This window comes from Oncorhynchus keta, chromosome 9 (genome assembly GCF_023373465.1).
Source record: "Oncorhynchus keta strain PuntledgeMale-10-30-2019 chromosome 9, Oket_V2, whole genome shotgun sequence".
Classification (NCBI taxonomy): domain Eukaryota; kingdom Metazoa; phylum Chordata; class Actinopteri; order Salmoniformes; family Salmonidae; genus Oncorhynchus; species Oncorhynchus keta.
This window is the reverse complement of record NC_068429.1, coordinates 31,489,930-31,512,993: the sequence shown is the minus strand read 5'-3', so window position 1 is coordinate 31,512,993 and position 23,064 is coordinate 31,489,930. Positions and strand designations below refer to the sequence as shown.

At 42.1% G+C, this 23,064-nt stretch overlaps 1 protein-coding gene across 2 annotated transcripts in view; it reads left to right on the top strand.

The window, feature by feature from the left end:
* LOC118387545 (endoglin-like) overlaps nt 1-20,356 on the top strand; it is a 63,214-nt gene extending 42,858 nt beyond the window's left edge. The window contains exons 5-15 of one of the 2 annotated variants that reach the window (XR_008143228.1): nt 4,822-4,993; nt 5,134-5,317; nt 5,448-5,553; nt 5,793-5,994; nt 9,938-10,086; nt 10,501-10,731; nt 11,208-11,274; nt 14,536-14,643; nt 14,775-14,822; nt 15,100-17,705; nt 17,736-20,356. Coding sequence is in view for 1 of the 2 variants with exons in the window: in XM_035776006.2 (XP_035631899.1) it covers nt 4,822-4,993; nt 5,134-5,317; nt 5,448-5,553; nt 5,793-5,994; nt 9,938-10,086; nt 10,501-10,731; nt 11,208-11,274; nt 14,536-14,643; nt 14,775-14,822; nt 15,100-15,224 (1,392 nt within the window). In the remaining variant the exon portion in view is untranslated. Of the gene's footprint in view, nt 1-4,821; nt 4,994-5,133; nt 5,318-5,447; nt 5,554-5,792; nt 5,995-9,937; nt 10,087-10,500; nt 10,732-11,207; nt 11,275-14,535; nt 14,644-14,774; nt 14,823-15,099 lie in introns of both variants that reach the window. The other variant, XM_035776006.2, reaches the window with a different exon arrangement.
* Nucleotides 20,357-23,064: the final 2,708 nt, after the last annotated feature.

Here is a 23,064-nt window from a genome sequence, read left to right as displayed (position 1 = left end):
CACCTTCTACTGGAGACTATCTACAACTATTCATTTGTTCTCTCACCCAAGGTTTTAGCTCAGCCGTGCTTAGCTTCGACCAAACATTGTCACTGACTCCTACCAATGTGCTATCGTGAGAATGATTGTTGATAGATCTCTTAATACCTAATATATTCACCGTTGCTATCAAAAGACATGCCAAAGGCTAGGTTTAACAGAACAAATTAAATGTGACCAAACTTTATAAGTCATATGTCCTCAATGATGCTATTTAGGTCTATATAGCATTTGCAAAGTCAACAACAGCTTTTGTTTCAATTTAATCCAGGGTTCAACAGATTAATAATCTGATATGTTAGATTCAAGTCTCCATCTAAGGCAAATCAAACTTTAAATACACTTTAAATAATATATTCTTTAACTTCAATGTTTGGTTGAGATGTAGACGTGAGTCCAACATATCAATTATTAATTTGTGGTAAAACTGGAATTAAAACCAGACTAAATATACATCTCATTCAAATGTTGATATATTGTTGCGTTGTCAACCAAACACAACTCAATAAGACTTTTGTAGTATAGTAAATAGCCTGAGGCTATCTTAGAATCTAATGTAACCGTATTTATACAACCTTAAAATCAGTAACACATCCATGGCCACATATTGAGGTTAGCCTACTGTAACTATAAATGTCTTCTTATGTCATCATAGAACGTGTGCATGTTCAAGATGATAGTATGCAAAGGTTGCAGGTCTGTGGAGAGCTTCACAATTGCGATAATAGTCAGAATAGTCAGAATCTCGAACAGCATTGACCACTTGCACTATGTACTTTTAATATAATCTCAATCCAGGTCATCTGGTCATTAGATGAAGAACAGTGATAACACATTCAATTGTATAAATCCAAAATATCTGACATTGTACACCCATTTGAAGTTTGTTGTGCTTTTAAATGGTTGAAAGCATAGTGATAACACATTGGGAATTCAACAACCTTCTGCCTGTCATTTTGAGTAGGTGAATAAATATCTCAACAAACTATTACTCACATTTCCACGTTAATGTGACATAGTTTACCCAGTGGGTCGTCTCAGTCATACTGTGGATGTATAGTGTCATAGTGGAGACATTAACTTGAGTATTGTGTTGTTTCAATCATCCCAGAAAGAGAGGACTCCTAAGAGAGATTGTGCATCTCAAAGGGTTTCGTCTTGTCAATAGAATATTGGAAATGAAGCAGAAGGGAAAGTGTGCATCTCTAGGACTGATAGGATGTTTTGTTTGGAAGTTTGAGTAAATGATAGTGTTAGTGATTTGGGATCCCTGCCTGGGAATTTAACCAACCCTTGTCTGCAGGCATACAGAACTCTTGCTTTTCATCACAATGAAAGCTGAGAGTTCAGACAAAGTCCACAGCACAGCACAGCACATCCTCCTCTTGAGCTCTGCTTCTCACACAAGGGGTAAAATAACTAACTTTATCTTTTATCTATTTCAACCCTCTAGTCTCTGTTTAAGTTGGCCATATCAACTTCTCAATAACCTTCCACGATAAATAGGACTATTCAATGTTTACAACACTGTCAGCAGTCTGTGGTATAGCCTTTAATGTCCTGCAGATAGGGGGGACATTGCACATGAAGAGGGGATGTTTTTGTGGGATGGAAGGATGGGATAGTGTGTAGTGGATCACTGTGGAGTGTTACCATTTTAAGGAAGAAGGAAACAGCATCTGGTGTGTGTCTGAGGAAGTGCATCACGTGGCTGACAGATCTGCTGGTTACTTGCCTAGAGTTCTATCCAGCTGTGACCGGGACAGGCACAAGTCACCGCACACACTCAGATGGGACTGAGTACATTTGCTTACATTCACAAAAAGCCACCAACCTGTTGGTTCAACATCAAGGTTCAAGGTCTCTCAACTTCAATTGTCCCTCAAATCCTAACTGTTTTAGAAGTTGACGGTTGTTCCCCATCTAATATGGTGTAGTTTACCATTACACCAAGTCATAATACACTGTGGTCTCTCTCCCTACTATGTTACGTAAGAGTTAATTATCCCTCTGGAATTGTCCCCTGAACGCCCTCGTGGAGACAGTTCAGGATGCGTCTTCGGAGCCAAAGGGACAGAGACAGAGACGGATAGACAGGCGAGTGGCCTTGTCCCGAACCTAATCTCTGTTGGATGGGTGCCTGTTCTAAACAGCCCATCAGATAGCTCTCTCTGGCAGAGACTTATATCCCCCCGACTCCAGGCTCATTCAGCCCCTCTGGATCAGGCAAAGGGAAGTCTAATCTGAAAAGTTTTTGGAAGCGCCACTCCTTGCTCGGACTACTTCCTGTCCTGCAATATATCCCCGGGCTGTGTCATGTCGAACTCTGACCCCAAGGAGACAAATTCCTGTCTATATTGTTCTTTCTCTCATTCATCGATCGCTCTCACTCTTTTTCTCTCTTCCTGACTTACTCCTTTCTCCGCCTCTCCTCCTCTCCCTCCATTGTGATGTCTTTTATTTTTTTGTCCTCGTAGTTTCTTGTCTTTCTATTTCGATCCAATCTAAACCAAATATACACGCATGAGAAGGACCAATCAATCACACAGGTTTCCTTGGCTTTCAGCAGAGCCTTCTGGCTGCAGCCGGCAGGCCTTCAGACACACACACACACACACACACACACACACACACACACACACACACACACACACGAAGATCCAGAAAGAAAACAATCAGTGGTCTTTTTTCCAGACCTCAGTTTTCAGCCTAACATCTGGATCACCAGGAAATACATGGACTTTGTTCCTCCAACTCCAAACACAACGACTGCTGCTCTCTCCCCCTTCCCTGGCCTCTTCTTGGCAAAACACTGAGCACATACCTCCTGTGAGTTTGTGCAATGCAGCATAGCTAATTGTGTTTGTTGTTGTTTTCATGATATCCATTATCATGAAATTAATTGTAGTAACACAGCAGACCTATTTAAGTCCCCCCATTCCAGAACAAGATGTCCATCTGTGTGCTACAGTAGCTGGAATGAAACGGTAATAGCTATGAGAACATTGATTGGGGAGAAAATGAAGCCATTGTTGAGACAGGATTCAAAGGGAAATAGATATCTGCTGAATGCCATCCATCTGCTCTGTATAGTATATACATTGACTAGTCTAAACCTCTTGGACTAATGATGGCATGTTTTTTTTATATGCTTTTAGAAGTATAGCTGTCTTTTACAGCTATGAGTTCCGCATGTCTTTTTTAAATTCCAATTAAATTCTTGAATTTGAATTGAATTTGAATTGGCCACACCCCACATGAATCAGCATTTGAATTGAATTGGAATTAAAGAAAGTATCATTTAATTCAATAAAATTCAAATGGCTAATTTAGTACTATACATGTGTTTATTTTTGACATATGGAGACCAATACTATCTAAAACATATGGATGGAACAGATTGTTTAAGACTCATTCTCCTTACATGTATTTAAAATAATTACAGTAGTCTGGAAATATTCTAAGATCCTTTTGTAGGTTTAGAATAATTCATAATTCACTTACATCTCATACAAAATTCCCAGAATGCAAAAAAAAAACTACAGAATGGAAGGGATCAACCTAATCTAATGAGAAAAATACAAAAATAGACTTGTGACAAGAATATTTGAAATGGTATCCGTATTCTTTGCAGTTATAAGTGGAAGATGTTTTTGGTAAAATATTTGTCAAAGGAATAAGACTTTCATGCTTAATGTCTCAGTTGAATTTATACTTCTTTTCATTCAAATTCTGCTTCCTGTGGGGTGTGTTCAATTAAAATGTAAATTTCAATGAATGGGTTGAATTAAGAAATTCAGAATTGATCCTAACCCTGGCACGACGCTTAGGTTACACTGAAACGTCACTTAACCGCCCCATTACAGTAGACCCCCTACTTGAGTGATTCATCTACAATCCATTATTCCTCTAGCCTGGCGGGGGAACAGGGGAATGTGTGCTGTGGTGTGTATGCGCTAGGCTGGATGTATATATGTATACCCGTATGGAGCCAGATTCCAGCCGACTCCACTGACGCACAGAGTTAAAAAGGTCCCATTTCCCAGCCCCACTCAGGAAGCAAAGGAAAGACCTTGGCTCCAACTGGGTTGTGCAAACAGGCTCGTGGACACTTTAACATAATAAACATTCCTTTTCAAATGGCCCTGCTCTGCTCAGAAAATCAAGAGAGAGAGAGAGAAAAAGAGAGAGATCAATAGACAGGCAGAAAGAGGGAGAGAGGGAGGAGGGTGAGGAAGAGGGAGGGGGTGCATGCTTTAATGTGGCTGTTGTCAGACACATTGGGCAAACATGAGTTAGCAGGCTCTAAATAAGGCTCTGACAAGCAGAGCTGTCTGGCCCTCCTAGAGGTAGTGTCTTAATGACTTAGGGCTGTATATAAAAAAATTATCCCTCCATGTACATAAAGGAAACAAAAAAGAATGTAGTGGATCATGTTAACAGACATATTCAGTCATATTCAATTGCCTTGTACATGTAGTGTATTTGTTGATAAACTACTGCCTAGGCACACACGTCTTCTCTAAGAAAACTGGGAAAATATACTTGTGAGAATAACCTGAGAATAGTAGGGAAATTAGTAGTTTGTACATTTTTATAGCAGCCTCCTTAATACTCTTCTATGATTTAGTTTGACCAGGGGTCAAAGAGATACTGGGTATCATTATTGCAATACAGGTTCAATTGATTTGAACCTATAGAAACATGACTTGACATGCAATAATAGATAGATGGTCAAAGTCTTGAAATTAAATGTCGAATGTATTTTCCTTTACTCACCAGGTGGCAAATGACTCCAATATGCAAATCATGGGTACAATTGTGAACGTCCAGAAAAAAGCCTTTCCCACGGACAATAAAGATATAGTGAGGTGGGCCGCCGAGAAGTTTGGTGGGGTGACGTCCTTCACCACCATCCAGAACCCGATGAGCATCGCTTCCACAGGGAGAGAGGGTGAGACAGATACATACAACGTTCCTCAAACTTACACAATTCTCAAGTCCTTTTTTTGCTTTGTTTGTTAAGATAAACTGTGGCGGAATATTGGCAGATAATGTAACACATCTGAATAATAAATGTTAATGATTTTACAGGAACAAGACTCCTTCCAACTGGCTCCAACAACTGTACTCTTGAAAACGAATGGCATGCGCTCAAGCACTATCTGAAGTTAGAATCAAACATGCGTTTGCTCAAATCCTGCTCGAACCAGCTTCCCCACAGCCACACTGAGAAAGAACTGTACATCGTCAACATCCCTGAGGATGTCAGCATTCGGTACGACACCGAAGAGTCTCTTGGCTGAAAACATTAGCAACACATTCCATGATAGTGGCATTATATAGGTGATTGTAATGTGTGTTGGTGCTCTTGAACTGTAAAGTAACATACTATTTTGTTCTTCCAGCCTTGTCTCTGTGCACGTCATCAGTGAGAGGCAGATCAGTCTGTTCCTAAGAGGACCTCAGGGTACCGTGTGGAGCATCCATGACCCAAAGCACACCAGCTTCAGTGTAAGCACTGGACAACATCTACTGCTGGCTAAATTGTAGTATCAAATGTCTGAAACTGAATCACCAATGACTCATATGTTACCTGCATTTTTTCTGGTGTTCATTTCATGCCCAGTTATGCATGCATAACTTAAATTATTCTATGTGACTGACAAAGTTGTCCCATAGAAATGGAAAAATACTCTCGACTATATATGGTTCATTTGATCTCTCTTTCCCTCTCTCTCTTTCTCGCTCAGTCCAACAACGTGATCCTGCTTGCTGCCACCAGCATGATGCATAAGATCCCTCCCACTATCACCATCTCCACAGACAGTGCTGATGCTGTACAGAAGACGGCCTTGGACCATTTCAGAGCCAGTACCATCACCAGCTACTCTGAGATCCGAACCGAGGGCACCATGGTCACACTGGTCCTAGGGAATAAGGACCACACTTCAGGTAAGATACAGCTAGAGACACAGTGAGCATACAGTGCCTTGCAAAAATATTCATCCACTTTGGCGTTTTTCCTATTTTGTTACATTACAACCTGTAATTTAAATCGATTTTTAGTTTGATTTAATGTAATGGACAAACACAAAATCATCCAAATTGGTGAAGTGAAATTAAGAAAATAACTTGAAGACATGTTTTATTTATTTACGGAAAAGTGGTGCGTGCATATGTACAGTATTCACCCCATTTGCTATAAAGCCCCTAAATAAGATCTGGTGCAACCAATTACCTACAGAAGTCACATAATTAGTTAAATAAAATCAATTTATGTGCAATCTAAGTGTCACATGATCTGTCACATGATGTCAGTGTGTACACCTGTTCTGAAAGGCCCCAGAGTCTGCAACACCACTAAGCAAGGGGCACCACCAAGAAAGGGACACCATGAAGACCAGGGAGCTCTCCAAACAGGTCAGGGACAAAGTTGTGGACAAGTACAGATCAGGGTTGGGTTACAAAAAAAGATCAGAAACTTTGAACATCCCATGGAGCACCACTAAATTCATTATTTTAAATAATGAAAGAATATGGCACCACAACAAACCTGCCAAGAGAGGGCGCCCACCAAAACTCACGGACCAGGCAAGGAGGGCATTCATCAGAGAGGCAACAAAGAGACCAAATATAACCCTGAAGGAGCTGCAAAGCTCCACAGCAGATATTTGAGTGTCTGTCCTTGGGAACACTTTAAGCCGTACACTCCACAGAGCTGGGCTCTACAGAAGAGTGGCCAGAAAAAAAGCCATTGCTTAAAGAAAAAAATAAGCAAACACTCGCCAAAAGGCATATGGGAGACTCCCAAGGAAAACTCTATGTCTGGCGCAAACCCAACACCTCCCATCACACCGAGAACACCATCCTGCAGGGACTGGGAAACTGGTCAGAATTGAAGGAATGATGGATGGCGCTCAATAGGGAAATTCTTGATGGAAACCTGTTTCAGTCTTTCAGAGATTTGAGACTGGGACAGAGGTTCACCTTCCAACAGGACAATGACCCTAAGCGTGCACTCGAGTGGTTTAAGGGGAAACATTTAAATGTCTTGGAATTGCCTAGTAAAAGCCCAGACCTCAATCCAATTGAAAATCTGTGGTATGACTTAAAGATTGCTGTACACCAGGGGAACCCATCCAACTTGACTTGAAGGAGCTGGAGCAGTTTTACCCTGAAGAATAGGCAAAAATCCCAGTGGCTAGATGTGCCAAGCTTACAGTGACATACTCCAAGAGACTTGCAGCTGTAATTGCTGCAAAAGATGGCTTTGCAAAGTATTGACTTTTGGGAAGGGGGGGGGGGGTGAATAGTTATGCATGCTCAAGTTATTTTTTGTTGTCTTATTCCTTGTTTGTTTCACAATAAAACATATTTTGCATCTTCAAAGTGGTAGGCATGCTGTGTAAATCAGATGATACAAACCCCCATAAAATCTATTTTAATTCCAGGTTGTAAATAGGGAAAATGTCAAGGGGGTGAATACTTTCAGAAGCCACTGTAGTACTATTAGCCTCTAGCAAGGGTTGAATGACTAGGGAGTTGTGTTATGACACCGTTCCTGTCAATTGTCTGTAAACTTGCCCAAACAGTACTGGACTGGCTCAGTACTGGACTGGCTCCTGTAGTAGACTTGCTCCTGTAGTAGACTTGCTCCTGTAGTAGACTTGCTCCTGTAGTAGACTCGCCCCTGTACTAGACTAGCTCTGTACTAGACTAGCTCTGTACTAGACTGGCTCTGTACTAGACTAGCTCTGTACTAGACTAGCTCTGTACTAGACTTGCTCCTGTAGTAGATTAGCCCCTGTACTAGACTAGCTCTGTACTAGACTAGCTCTGTACTAGACTGCCTCCTGTAGTAGACTTGCTCCTGTAGTAGACTAGCCCCTGTACTAGACTAGCTCTGTACTAGACTGGCTCTGTACTAGACTGGCTCTGTACTAGACTAGCTCCTGTAGTAGACTTGCTCCTGTAGTAGACTTGCTCCTGTAGTAGACTTGCTCCTGTAGTAGACTAGCCCCTGTACTAGACTAACTCTGTACTAGACTGGCTCTGTACTAGACTAGCTCCTGTACTAGACTAGCTCTGTACTAGACTGGCTCCTGTAGTAGACTAGCCCCTGTACTAGACTAGCTCTGTACTAGACTAGCTCTGTACTAGACTGGCTCTGTACTAGACTAGCTCCTGTACTAGACTAGCTCTGTACTAGACTGGCTCCTGTAGTAGACTTGCTCCTGTAGTAGACTTGCTCCTGTAGTAGACTAGCCCCTGTACTAGACTAGCTCTGTACTAGACTAGCTCTGTACTAGACTGGCTCTGTACTAGACTAGCTCCTGTACTAGACTAGCTCTGTACTAGACTGGCTCTGTACTAGACTAGCTCCTGTACTAGACTAGCTCTGTACTAGACTGGCTCCTGTAGTAGACTTGCTCCTGTAGTAGACTTGCTCCTGTAGCAGACTGGCTCCTGTAGTAGACCGACTCCTGTAATAGACTAGCTCTGTACTAGACTAGCTCTGTACTAGACTGGCTCCTGTAGTAGACTAGCCCCTGTACTAGACTAGCTCTGTACTAGACTAGCTCTGTACTAGACTGGCTCTGTACTAGACTAGCTCTGTACTAGACTGGCTCCTGTAGTAGACTTGCTCCTGTAGTAGACTTGCTCCTGTAGTAGACTAGCCCCTGTACTAGACTAGCTCTGTACTAGACTAGCTCTGTACTAGACTAGCTCTGTAATAGACTGGCTCTGTACTAGACTGGCTCTGTACTAGACTAGCTCTGTACTAGACTAGCTCTGTACTAGACTAGCTCCTGTACTAGACTAGCTCTGTACTAGACTAGCTCCTGTAGTAGACTTGCTCCTGTAGTAGACTTGCTCCTGTAGCAGACTGGCTCCTGTAGTAGAGCTCCTGTAATAGACTAGCTCTGTACTAGCTAGCTCTGTACTAGACTAGCTCCTGTACTAGACTAGCTCTGTACTAGACTAGCTCTGTACTAGACTAGCTCTGTACTAGACTGGCTTTGTACTAGACTAGCTCTGTAATAGACTGGCTCTGTACTAGACTGGCTCCTGTACTAGACTAGCTCTGTACTAGACTAGCTCCTGTACTAGACTAGCTCTGTACTAGACTAGCTCCTGTACTAGACTAGCTCCTATACTAGACTAGCTCTGTACTAGACTGGCTCTGTACTAGACTAGCTCTGTACTAGACTAGCTCTGTACTAGACTGGCTCTGTACTAGACTAGCTCTGTACTAGACTTGCTCCTGTAGTAGACTAGCTCCTGTACTAGACTAGCTCTTTACTAGACTGGCTCTGTACTAGACTAGCTCCTGTACTAGACTAGCTCTGTACTAGACTGGCTCCTGTAGTAGACTTGCTCCTGCAGTAGACTTGCTCCTGTAGTAGACTAGCCCCTGTACTAGACTAGCTCTGTACTAGACTAGCTCTGTACTAGACTGGCTCTGTACTAGACTAGCTCCTGTACTAGACTAACTCTGTACTAGACTGGCTCTGTACTAGACTAGCTCCTGTACTAGACTAGCTCTGTACTAGACTGGCTCCTGTAGTAGACTTGCTCCTGTAGTAGACTTGCTCCTGTAGTAGACTGGCTCCTGTAGTAGACTGACTCCTGTAATAGACTAGCTCTGTACTAGACTAGCTCTGTACTAGACTAGCTCCTGTACTAGACTAGCTCTGTACTAGACTAGCTCTGTACTAGACTAGCTCTGTACTAGACTGGCTTGCTTTGCCAACATTATTATTATTATTATTATTTAGGGTTAGGGTGTTTATTAACTAATCAGTTCAACTAATCTATATGGTGCACCAATCCTGTATTATCCTGTACAAATGGATTTTTACTGTCGGGTGATTTTTGTGTCTTGCTGTCTCAGTCACAGAGGCTGCACCAACCGAGACAACCCCATCGCCCCCCAGCCCGCCTCAGATGCCTCTACTCATGCAACTGTACACCTCTCCAGACTACCGCTCCCCTCTGGACCCCAACACCAAGGTGCAGAGCGACAAGAGGATCTATGCAGAGGTGAGAGCCCTTTTATTTATTTCACTCCAGCACCCTCCCGCTCTTAGTAATCCACTCCCAGTTCCTCAGCCGTGCCCACATTCTCACCCCCTAAGCCCTGCACACCTTCACAACTGCATGACTCCGAACACAGAGAGCAAACATCTATTCCATAGTATGGAAAACTAGACAGGTATTCATGTTTGAGAGAGAACTTGTTCGATAATAATTTTGATAGTATTGTACTATATATGTACAGTATATAACAACATGCATGATAGAGCATGACCATATACAGTTATGAAAGCAAATACATCCACCAGCAAATACATCCACCAACATCTCCCACCAGGCCTGCTCTACACTACAAAACAACACCCATACTGTAGTGTATGCAAACATTTCCAGGACTCCAAACATCCCTCTCCTCTCCAGATCTCAGGGCGGACACTGGGGGAGATTGTCCTGACCATCAAGGTGATCAACTGCTCGGTGCGCTCCAAGGGTTCTTGCCCGGTGGTGAGGGACATGCCCTTCAGGCCAGAGGTATGCTCCTCCACCGTGTGCCCCAACAGTACCAGGGTTAGCTTCTCCTTAGAGCTGCTCCAAGACCTGGCCTCCACTAGCTGGGACCTGGAGTGCTCCGTCAAACTCTGCTTCAGCGAGGTATGTAGGTGGAGGAGATATGGGTGGTGGGGGGAAAGAGGGGTATTGCTTTATTGACTTATAGGACACAATATTTTGCTGTAATTTATTTTTGTATCTTTTCTTTTGTGCCGAAACATCCAAATAGATGTTTCCATTGAGCATTTATTCATTAAATCTGAAGTTTTTCTCTGACACATTTATTTCAACATCATAACAGTAGCTATGCTTCTAGTACATGTACTTTTAGAGTTAGACTGAAATATCATAAGCAGAGTAGATTCTTAAAGTAATAGTGTGTGCCAGCATGTTTAACTAAACTATGTTAATTCTAAGCTGTATCTTAGTCAACAAGCCAAATCTCCAGTGAACTTTCACTTCATCATCAAGGCATTTTTGGTGTTTCGAGTTTACTTTAGTAATTTTTAGTTTCTTTGTCAACAAAGTACACTTAATGATCGGTTTGTATCACTCTCTCTTTTGGTAATGTCTTGTAGAAATGTGGAGATGGAGGAAGAGTGAAGAGGAACTTGGAGGTCACCCAGACATACATCGCGCCACCAAGTGAGTTCAGTTTTAACTGCAAAGTTTTAAAGCCTTCCAGCTCTGTTGTTGTACTGTAGTTTGTCCTTCTGGCAACCCTGTCCTAACATTTACAGTACACATGATAATCCCATTGTTAGTCCTAATCAAGATTCATAAATTCATATTTGGGTGTATTTTAAAACACGACTCTTCTCTGTCATTGAGATGACCCTACCTTCCCCTATTCTGTGCAATCGCTTTTCCTTAAAAAAAAAAAGAAACAGTCAGACAGACAGACAGACAGTCAAATGAAATCACCACTAACACTGCTGTCAAATGCAACAGTAGGAGAGACACGCATTGTCCTCCTCAACCCTCAATAATTCCTTTATCGGAACATTCCATCATCCATTTCATTCTGGCCACAGCAGAGGCTGGCTGGCTTGTCTGTCCATCTCGGTTGTACTGCCTACCATCGAGCTCCACTCCAACGTCGGGCACGTCATCATGCCGATGATGAGGTCAGGATATACAGAGAGAGACGGGTCATGGAGGGGATGTGAGGTGGGGCCTCCTCCTTAGGAAGGCCTGCAGCCTGACCTTGTGGCCACAATCAACCAGTAATGACCCTCGGGGGGGATCCATTGTGTCCGAGGTCTGGCTGCTGGGCCGTCTGTCCAAACATGGGCCCCGGGCCTGGCGCTATTGTCAGAGACAGAGGCCCTGAACACAAAAGGGGGAAGGTGTTACGCTTCAAAGGGGAGGACAATCTCCGGGCAGATGAGTCAGGAACAAATATCGCATTCCTCAACCTCTGTAAACCCAGAAGGGAAACCCATCATTTTTTTGCAAAAAGGAAAAGAAAAGACGACAAACCTCAGGTTCATGTTTTGGCTTACCACACAGCTCCCCAAATTTGGCCAACAACTTATTTTTTCCTGCAATTTCCTCACACAGAAGAAGAGGATACAGGTTGGATCATCAGTTGATGTTGGTGTTTTAGGCTGATGCTGCCAGGCCCTCACTGCTCATTTTTGTTATTGTGTCCCTATTTTGTCAGCCAAACCATTATGGTCCCTATGTCAAGGAAAGGTCATGTGAGTGCGTGGAGGGACTCAGGGACTTGCTGTGATGGTGGATGAAAGGGATCAACGTTTTTTCCCGTTAAACTTCAGGCAACTCCTCATTGACCTCAGCGCTCCTTTCATCCATGCCTGCCCACACAGTGCACACACCAAACAACTGGAGCCAACCAACTCTATGGGCTCTCCGAATTGGTCGCCTACTGTCATGTAGTCAGTTCCACTCAGTTCTTCTACAGAATTCTGGCCAGAGAATTGGAGCTCAGTTGAGGCCGGCTGACTGCTGCTGGCTGCTGCTGGGAGCCTCGCCTGTTTTGATTGGCCAGGATATGGCTTCCCCTCGGCTGTCCTTCCTGTTTGGTAGCTGTCCCCCAGAGGACTCTTGGGAGTCGTAGTGTTGTAGCGCAGGCCTGCAGCTGTTCGTCCCCTCCACCCCACCTGCGACGCAGCTTCTACTTCCTGTCCCTGTTTGCTTTCCGGCCCATTCTGGAAAACAAATGTAAAAAATACTTTAAAACATGCTTCTGTTTAGACATGGACTGGGACAGGGCCTTTGAGTCGGTAATGCTGGTAGTAGATAATTCCCCTCCTATAAAGATTACTTTAATCACTTACAATCTAATTCATGAGATTTAAAATCGAAGGATGTAGCCCACATTAGATTCATTATGGTACACAAGCATTTCATTATGTTGTGACAGCAGAGCAGAGATGGATTTTAATAGGGTGAGGGGATGAATTATCTTAATTATTCTTATAGATTAATCCATGGAAACCATCAATAGCAATATTAACAGGCTTGCAGGATGATGGCAAGCGGTGCAGCCAAACAAACAGAATGCAGACCCTCATCCTTCCTGCATCCTGTCTTTCCTGTCCTTCAAGAAAGGAGAGAGCCTAGTGTAGTGCTGGGCCTAGTGTAAAGCACAGGGGAGAATGACTGTCATTGAAGCCATGGAAGTTCAAGGCTGACCGCGGTACTGCAGGCGTTGTTACAAAACAGGATCCCGCACTATAGTGAATGAAAAACTGGTAATCTGGTCAATCTTCTTGTAAATAAAATAGTAATTCAAGACAACCGATAATTGCTTCAAATACACCAAATGTATGTCCGCAAATACACCAAATGTATGTCCGCACGCAGAAGAACATAAGGATAATTTAGTTGATAATGGCAGCCTGCAGTACCCCAGTCGGCATTCAACTTGAGTTACTCAATGAGAGGGGGCAGCACTGAGCCAGCCTGCAAGGTCACATTCTGGAGGGTCAGTGCTATCGGGGATCCTTGTGACGTCCCTACCCTCCTAACCCTTACACTAACCCTAACCTTAACTATAACATAATCTTAACCCTTAACTATTTTACATGTCAACTTCAATGGGCGCATGTTATGTGAACATTTCATTATACTTAATTTGGCTATTGAGTCTTCACATAGGAATGTATGGTGTCACGTGATTGATGGCTTTGTCCATTCATATATTCAGTCATTGTGAAGACACAGGATGGCTCCTGCCCAGAGGACGGATGATTAGCTTCCTCCCAAATTCTCAGGATCCATGTTGGAGATTTCCATTAGGGAAGTAGCAGAAGCTGGGGAACTTGCGTGTGTGTGTCTTCGTGTGCGTACATTTGTGCACGTATTCTCGCGTGCTTGGATGCACACGTGTGTGTGTGTGTGTGTGTGTGTGTGTGTGTGTGTGTGTGTGTGTGTGTGTGTGTGTAAGTGTCAGTGCCAGAGCTAGCAGCACATGGCCAGAGCCTGTTTTCAACGAAGCTGATTTGAGAGCTCCGTCGAGGGAGAGCAATTTTGCCTCAGCCATTGGCTTAAGAGTTGTTTTGTTTGCTCCTACGTCTGTAATTGCTGGAACAGCTTGTGTGGGACAATGCCACACACAGGCTGCCCAGGGGGCACTGCCAGGGCCAAGCACTGTGACCACAAACTTAAATTCACATGATGAGATGAGAAACTTCATCACATCAGTGATAACCATTTGTTTCCACAAACAGATTTGGCCTCAATTGTACAATGTGCAATGTGCTTGAGACAAAGAAAAATTCATGAGCTTGTAATGTTAACTGGTTGTGTGCTGGAAATGAGGAAATCATAGGAGGAATAATCTCTCAGTGATTCCACTGATATCCATGGATATCCAACAACTTTACTAAACACCTCAATGTGAGACATGAATTCATGTGTTTCTCCTGTGTGTTCTAGTGGCGTGTATTGACTTTGGTCTGTCAGCCGTGCTGGGCATTGCCTTTGGAGGTTTCCTGATCGGAGTTCTGCTCATTGGAGCTCTGTGGGTCATCAAGATCCGCACAGGTGAGTCGGAGTCTGCCTATCTCTTTTGTGGTGTTACATTTACATACCATACAAAAGGGTTTTTCGAAGTCTATTTCCCTTTTCATTCAAACTTAATTTAAAACAGTATTATTTTGTTTTATGGGATCTAGGATACCCCACCGGACTGGATGTAGGGTCGACTACTGCAAACCTCTCGAGTAAGATGCTAGTCACTGTTTCTGGTTGATGACAGTCCCAGTTAAACGTATAGAGTTCTATTTTCCCTGAAGGGGGAATAGTAAAGTAGGCAAACCATATCAATGAGGTAAACCTGTCTCCTCCTCCTTTTCTGATCTTTCTCATGATCACTATCCCTCAAACAACCAACCAACCAGTCAATCAGTCTTTATTATCCCAGAAGCAGTTTGTTTGCAAGCTGAAATTGAGTTTGACAAATTGGTTAACATGAATCAAAAAATTGTCCTTTCTCTCCAGAATGTCCTTGCTCTCTGACCAGCAAACGGCAACCTGTCTCCAACAACCCCTCCCCCTCTGAGAACAGTAGTGCCAACGCCAGCATTGGCAGCACTCAGAGCACGCCAACAAGCAGCATGGCATGACACCATCACCACCACCGTCTCCCCTCTCCGTCACACTGAGGGCGCTCCATGCTATTTGGTCGCTCTTTCACAATGCTTAAGAAAGCATTACCCCCCCTCTTTAGTCACACCACATCACGCATCCTTTCTCACCAACCTGAGGGGGGTTAGGTCGGGGGGGGCAGCTGTAGTCTAGTCTAGGCTCCACCCTCCTCTCCGGCCTCCCAGCAAACGTTCCAGACTGGAAGTCAGAGAGGGTGGAGAAAAAAAAGGCCCTGGCTCCCAGCAACAGGAAAAACAAAGCATATCCCCAAGAACTAACAGGAAATTCACTGCATTCTTTTCAATGAATTGTGCCTCTCTGATGGCGGCACAATAAGAATCAGTCAGGGGGGGAGGGGGGGGGGGGGGCAAAAGATTGACTTTAAAAACATTATTAGATAAACTGTTTTGGCTCTCAACATCCACAATTGTTGTGATAGGAAATGTCAAGGCCCCTTTTTCCAGGCAATTTAGAGATAGATTCTGGACTGACATCCATTCTTTGACGTTGACTGTAGTTTGAATTAAAATTTGTATTACTGTATATGGGTGGCTGGAAGACACCATGTCAGATTGAAAGATTTCAGACAGTAAAAAGCTAGAATATCCCATTCCAACAACAAGGGGAATCTGTCTTCATGGGATTTAGGAAAGATTGGGAAAAGGCTACCTCTTAATTTATGTAGATATCAGATTGTTAAGCATAAGCTTGACAATGGCTTCTTCTGGTGAGCTAGTAAGATAAATAAAAACTATTTTCTCTTTCATTCCATTTCACTTGAGTTACATCATATTGTTTTGCTCAGAGCCATCTCTTACATACAAGCAGAATTTATAGCAAAACATTTCTTGCAAGTCAAAAGTTGCACTATGTATACAAAAGTATGTGGACACCCGTTCAAATTAGTGGATTCGGCCATTTCAGGTGTATAAAATTGAGCACACAGCCATGCATTCTCCATAGGAAAACATTGGCAGTAGAATAGCCTTACTGAAGAGCTCAGTGACTTTCAACATGGTACCGTCATAGGATGCCACCTTTCCAACAAGTCAGCTTGTCAAATTTCTGCCCTGGTCAACTAAGTGCTGTTATTGTGAAGTGAAAATGTCAAGGACCAACAACTGCTCAGCCGCGAAGTAGTACACCACACAAGCTCACAGAACCGGATCGCCGAGTGCTGAAACGCGTAGCACGTTAAAATTGTCTGTCCTCGGTTGCAACACTCACTACAGAGTTCCAAACTGCCTCTGGAAATAACGTCAGCACAATAACTGTTTGTTGGGAGCTTAATGAAATGGCCGAGCAACCGCACACAAGCATAAACTCACCATGCACCATGTCAAGCGTGGGATTGAGTGGTGTACAGCTCGCCGCCATAGGACTCTGGAGCAGTGGAAATGCTCAGTGGAAACGATCAATTGGAACACCGACTGCGAGCCAGGCCTAAATCGGCCAACATCAGTGTCCGACCTCACGAATGCTTTTGTGGCTGAATGGAAATAAGTCCCCACAGCAATGTTCCAACATCTAGTGAAAAGCCTTCACAGAAGAGTGGATTATGTTATAGCAGCAAAGGGGGGACCAACTCCATATTAATGCCCATCAATTTGGAATGAGATGTTAAACGAGCAGGTGTCCACATACTTTTGGTCATGTAGTGTACATGAGCCTTAGCAAATGAGTTGGTTTTATAGTAATTGTTAAAAATATAATATTTATCTGAAATTGTATTATGTCTAGATAAACATTTCACTTTCCTCAATGCAGACCAAAGTCAACACCAAAGCAAAAGTTGTTACCAAATAAATTGCGCTACATTATCAAAGATGGAAAAAAAGATTCAAAATCAAAATGATTGAACTCAGGAAAAACTGTGGCATTATTGTAATTTAGCGTGAAATTATTTATGTCAAGTGCCAAGGAAAATGGAAATCAGATTGAATTGTAAGTGCAAACCCGTTCTGTGTGTAAGTGTACAAATGTAAATGTAATTTGATTGTATTGCCTTTTTTTTTAACCTATTTTACATTGCTCTCACAATACAAAGTAAAGCCTTGTGGTTATGACCTGCTGGGTATAAAGACATTCCCTTCAAACATTCCATTCAGCCGTATCTCCTAAAGAAACAGCAATACTGTACCATAAGTATACAGTATATAATTTAAAATGTTATTGTAATGATTGTACTAGTTATTTTATAGTTCAGTATGCCAATGTACAGCGACGGAGTCTAATCTATATTTGTTAAGCAGTTAATAATTCATTTGTAATTCATTTGTTTTGATACCATCACCAAAAGCAGCGATCTTAAAACCAAGTGAGCTTTCTCAACCCAGCACTGTGTTTTTAATGCCCCAACGTGTTTTTTACATTTTGATAAAACAAATGATGTAGCTAATAATGTGTTGTGTGTGTGTTTCTGTGCATATGCACGAGTGAGTGCATGCATGCAAGTGTGTGTGTGTGTGTGTGTGTGTTAGTGCATACAGGTGTGTGTGTGTGTGTGTGTGTGTGAATGTACTCTAAGATGTGTACACTCAGAGGAAAACATAAATTGCCACTTGAGTATTTGTCTAATATGAGGAGTTAATTTTATATGTAATGTCCATGCAGTTTATTTTGTAGGAGTGTTGTTTCTTATATTCTTATTTTATAAATGCAATAGCTTCTGTGTTATTCTCCATATGTTCCAAAGAACTTGGACTATTCCCTATTACAAAATGCAGTTAAAAAAAAAACTTGTAGTCATTTGTAACCAGATGGCCATAGATTTATACTTTCTATATTCCAGTTTAAATCGTATGATTTGTGTTGTTATTAATTTCTATAAACATCATTAAAACAACCATCAAGTTGCTAAAGCCAAACTCCAGAGCCCACATTACTGTTGTTATGTAAAACAGTTTTTGTTGCTCTAACTTACTCCATTCAACATTAATCTCACCCTAAACCCCCTGCCATACAATAACAAAAGCTAATCTTCTCTGATTCGAGATACTCTGTACTGGTGTGATAGGCTGATGCATTCCATTTGTAATACTGTGGACCAGCAGCACTTAATTTTTTTGTTTGGGGGTACAGAAACGAACCTCATCCACCACCGATATGCAGCACCCACCTGATGCACAGCAGCCATTGTGTGCCAAAAACTTTAACACATGACAGTCAGTGTATGAGTGGCATCCCCTTCAGCTGAACCTCCAAACAGGCAAGCAACAGTGGATTGAGGGAGAGTTGTAGTATCAGACAGTCAGTGACAGCTAGGCTCTTTGTGAATACTGACAGAACACAGGGTAAATCAGATGAGCCGTCAGTTAATCCAGTCGTTAACCCAGCAGATTCCTGCACGACCTCTGGCTCTGACTACTTCTGCTCAGAGATGCACACGCACCAAACAATCTTCCACACTCTCATGTTTCCCTGTACTCACAATGATAGACAGATGGTGTATGTGTGTTTAAAACCATGTACGTGCATTTGAGAGTGTGTGTCTATTCGGAAGGTGTCTTTATTTCAATCCAGAAAGGAGAGGGAATCTTTGTTATTGAGTGATCAACTCAACGCAGCTCTCAAGATGGGATGCTCCCAAATAAGCAAGGTCTACGTGGTGTAGCAAAATGTCATCCAGTATTTCTGTGATCACATGCAATGGTAGTCACTCAAACAAGCTGATTACTTTTGTAGTTTTATGACATAATATGCTACTGCTCTCCACAGCATTTCTGCCCTGAATTTAGCAAGCACTATCGACAAAGATCAGTGGAAAAAAGTTGTGATACACTACTTTCTGCAAATGGTCAGTGTGAGCCGGAGTGACTTGACACAACGCAAGCCAAACAAGCTGTACAAACAAAACGGAAATAAAGGGGTTTTAGTATGCCATGAAGCGTTTATCCATGTGTACGGTTAAGAGTCTAACTACATTTTCAGCTATTATACATTTCAAATTTTGTCAGAAATTTGTTTTCATTGCAAGTTAAAGCGTACTGTTAGCCAGCTAGTAAACGTTAGCTTGCTGGCAAACGTTGCGTGTGTGAGCTGTGCAGTAATATTATTCCTATCTCAGAAACCATTTGCATTGCTAGTTATAGCCTAAAGTTAGCTAGCTAGCTAACATTGAACCTGGTTGGTTAGCTTTAGCTACCTGCAGATTCATACTACAGCATTTCATGCATGGTTGCTGGATATGACAATCAGTTTGTATTGCTAGTAGATAAAGTTTATTTTTACCTGGAGTGTTTTAGTTTAGGCTACTACCTTACTCACTCTGTTTAGCACATGGCCTTACATGTGAATCCTTAAATTGATGGCTGGGTCTAAGGCTTAAGAGGGTGTGAATGATGCTAAATAGGTGTAATCAAAGAAGAGCTCTCCTGTAGGGTTATCAAAACATTCAAGAGCCATTTTCTCAAAAGTGTGGTTAATAGTTTATCAACTTGCAAATAATTACTTTCCCATTGTTCCTCAACCATGGTGTATGATTTTCAATTTTGTACATTTGAGTCTCTGCTTTTATCCAATGTAAAACACACAATTTCAAATGTTGCTACAAAAGATCGAATCGATTGGTCACATATTTTGTAACTAACAGAATACATACAACCTGAATACATTAAAACTCCCCTGGAGAGAGAGGAAGAATAAAATGGCCGAGTACTGTATCTAAACCCTAGTTAACCATTAAGTCACCCCCCACACACACAGTTCCCTCCACAGGAATTTTATTCACAGGAATACCTTTTTATGTTATCTATTTTTTTTCTGAAATGAAAGCAACAACAAAGTCATTTTCCTCATAGTGATCTGTACGGGGCTGCTGTGTTAGAAATAAGGCCTTAGATAACAGAGCTTGGATGCACCTGTGTTTAATGTGTCTCTCTACACAGAATGTCACCCCTCAGGATTGTTAACTAGAGTCTGTCATCTTAACAAAATGGCTGCTCCATTTTTTTTTTTAAATGCGTTGTTCTCGTGGCACAGGGAATTCCATCTTTCCTTTTATGGCGCATTGACCAAAATAAAATTATACCATATGTATTTGTATGTTGTCTTTTGATAAATGTATATTTTATGTGTGTATCAAACATCTTAATAAAATGAATAAACCAAAGGAATTGTTTGTGACTCTTATTGTGATATCTTCAGATCTACAGTATTCTGATTCCCTTGCCTCATTACATATAAGAACAGGGTTGAAGACATAACATAGCTGCTGTACGACTCAAGCCACTGCTATATATTGGGTCTCCAACAATGTTAGACACACAGTATCAGAGAGCAATTATAATATAGGCTAGCAAGCTGGGCCGTGCACTTTCACAGGCAAGGCAGGGAGCATCACACATGAAGCCAGCCAGCAGCAGCATGCTTTTAGTCTTCAATTAATCACTTCCGATCATGAGAAGAAAGGAACAATGTGTTTTTAAACTAGAGCTGTTGGATTTTGTGTGTTCTTAAGTACCACACAATGATTCATTTGGTTTTCAGGGATTCGTGCTGTCCGTAAATTGCAAAGTTGACTTTTCCACCCCCGTGCTGTTGAAGGTCAGCATTACATGAGATACAGCACATCCTTACTACTGTCTGTCAAAGTATACATTCATACTGCTTGTTTGAGCATGTCTATGGACGGATTAACTGCCTACAATATGCAGTGCATTCGGAAAGTATTCAAACCCCTTCCCTTTTTCCACATTTTGTTACGTTACAGCCTTATTCTAAAATGAATAAAATAAAATAAAAATATAATACATCTACACACAATACCCCATAATGAGAAAGAGAAAACAGGTTTTTAGAAATATTTGCAAATGTTTTAAAAATGAAAACCAGAAATAAATTCAATTGATTGGACATAATTTGGAAAGGCACACCTACAGTTGAAGACGGAAGTTTACATGCACGTAGGTTGGAGACATTAAAACTAGTTTTTCAACCACTCCACAAATGTCTTGTTAACAAACTATAGTTTTAGGAAAGTCAATAGGACATCTACTTTGTGCATGACACAAGTCATTTTTCCAACAATTGTTTACATACAGATTATTTCACTTATAATTCACTGTATCACAATTTCAGTGGGTCAGAAGTTTACATACACTAAGTTGACTGTGCCTTTAAAGAACTTGGAAAATTCCAGAAAAGTATGTCATGGCTTTAGAAGTTTCTGATAGGCACATTTAAATTTTTTATTTATCCATTATTTTACCAGGTAAGTTGACTGAGAACACATTCTCATTTACAGCAATGACCTGGGGAATAGTTACAGGGGAACAGAGGGGGATGAATGAGTCAATTGCAAACTGGGGATTATTAGGTGACCGTGATGGTTTTTTGAGGGCCAGATTTGGAATTTAGCCAGGACACCAGGGTTAACACCCCTAATCTTACAATAAGTGCATTGGGATCTTTAATGACCTCAGGGTGTCAGGACACCCGTTTAAAGTCCCATCCGAAAGACGACACCCTACACAGGGCAGAATCACTGCCCTGGGGCATTGGGATATTTTTTTAGACCAGAGGAAAGAGTGCATCCTACTGGCCCCCCAACACCACTTCCATCAGCATCTGGTCTCCCACCCAGGGACTGACCAGGACCAACCCTGCTTAGCTTCAGAATCAAGCCAGCAGTGGTATGCAAGGTGATTTGTGTCAATTGGAGGTGGGTGTATTTCAAGGCCTACCTTCAAACTCAGTGCCTCTTTGCTTGACATCATGGGAAAATCAAAAGAAATCAGCCAAGACCTCAGAAAAAAAATTGTAGACCTCCACAAGTCTAGTTCATCCTTGGGAGCAATTTCCAAACACCTGAAGGTACCACGTTCATCTGTACAAACAATAGTGCGCAACTATAAACACCATGGGACCATGCAGATGTCATAGCGCTCAGGAAAGAGACGCGTTCTGTCTCCTAAAGATGAACTTAGTGCAAATCAATCCCAGAACAACAGCAAAGGACCTTGTGAAGATACTGGAGGAAACAGGTACAAAAGTATATATATCCACAGTAAAACAAGTCCTATATCGACATAACCTGAAAGGCCGCTCAGCAAGGAAGAAGCCACTGCTCCAAAACCGCTATAAAAAAGCCAGACTATGGTTTGCAACTACACATGAGGACAAAGATCATACTTTTTGGAGAAATGTCCTCTGGTCTGATGAAACAAAAATAGAACTGTTTGGCCATAATGACCATCGTTATGTTTGGAGGACAAAGGGGGAGGCTTGCAAGCTGAAGAACACCATCCCAACCGTGAAGCACGGGGGTGGCAGAATCATGTTGTGGGGGTGCTTTGCTCCAGGAGGGACTGGTGCACTTCACAAAATAGATGGCTTCATGAGGAAGGAAAATTATGAGGATATATTGAAGCAACATCTCAAGACATCAGTCAGGAAGTTAAAGCTTGGTCGCAAATGGGTTTTCCAAATGGACATTGACCCCAAGCATACTTCCAAAGTTGTGCCAAAATGGCTTAAGGACAACAAAGGCAAGGTAGTGGAGTGGCCATCACAAAGCCCTGGCCTCAATCCCAAAGCAAATGTGTGGGCAGAACTGAAAAAACGTGCGCGAGCAAGGAGGCCAAAAACCTGACTCAGTTACACCAGCCCTTTCAGGAGGAATGGGCCAAAATTCACCCAACTTATTGTGGGAAGCTTGTGGAAGGCTACCTGAAACATTTGAACCAAGTTAATCAATGTAAAGGCAACGCTACCAAATGCTGATTGAGTGTATAAAAACTTCTTACCCACTGGGAATCTGATGAAAGAAATTAAAGCTGAAATAAATAATTCTCTCTACTTTTATTCTGACATTGCACA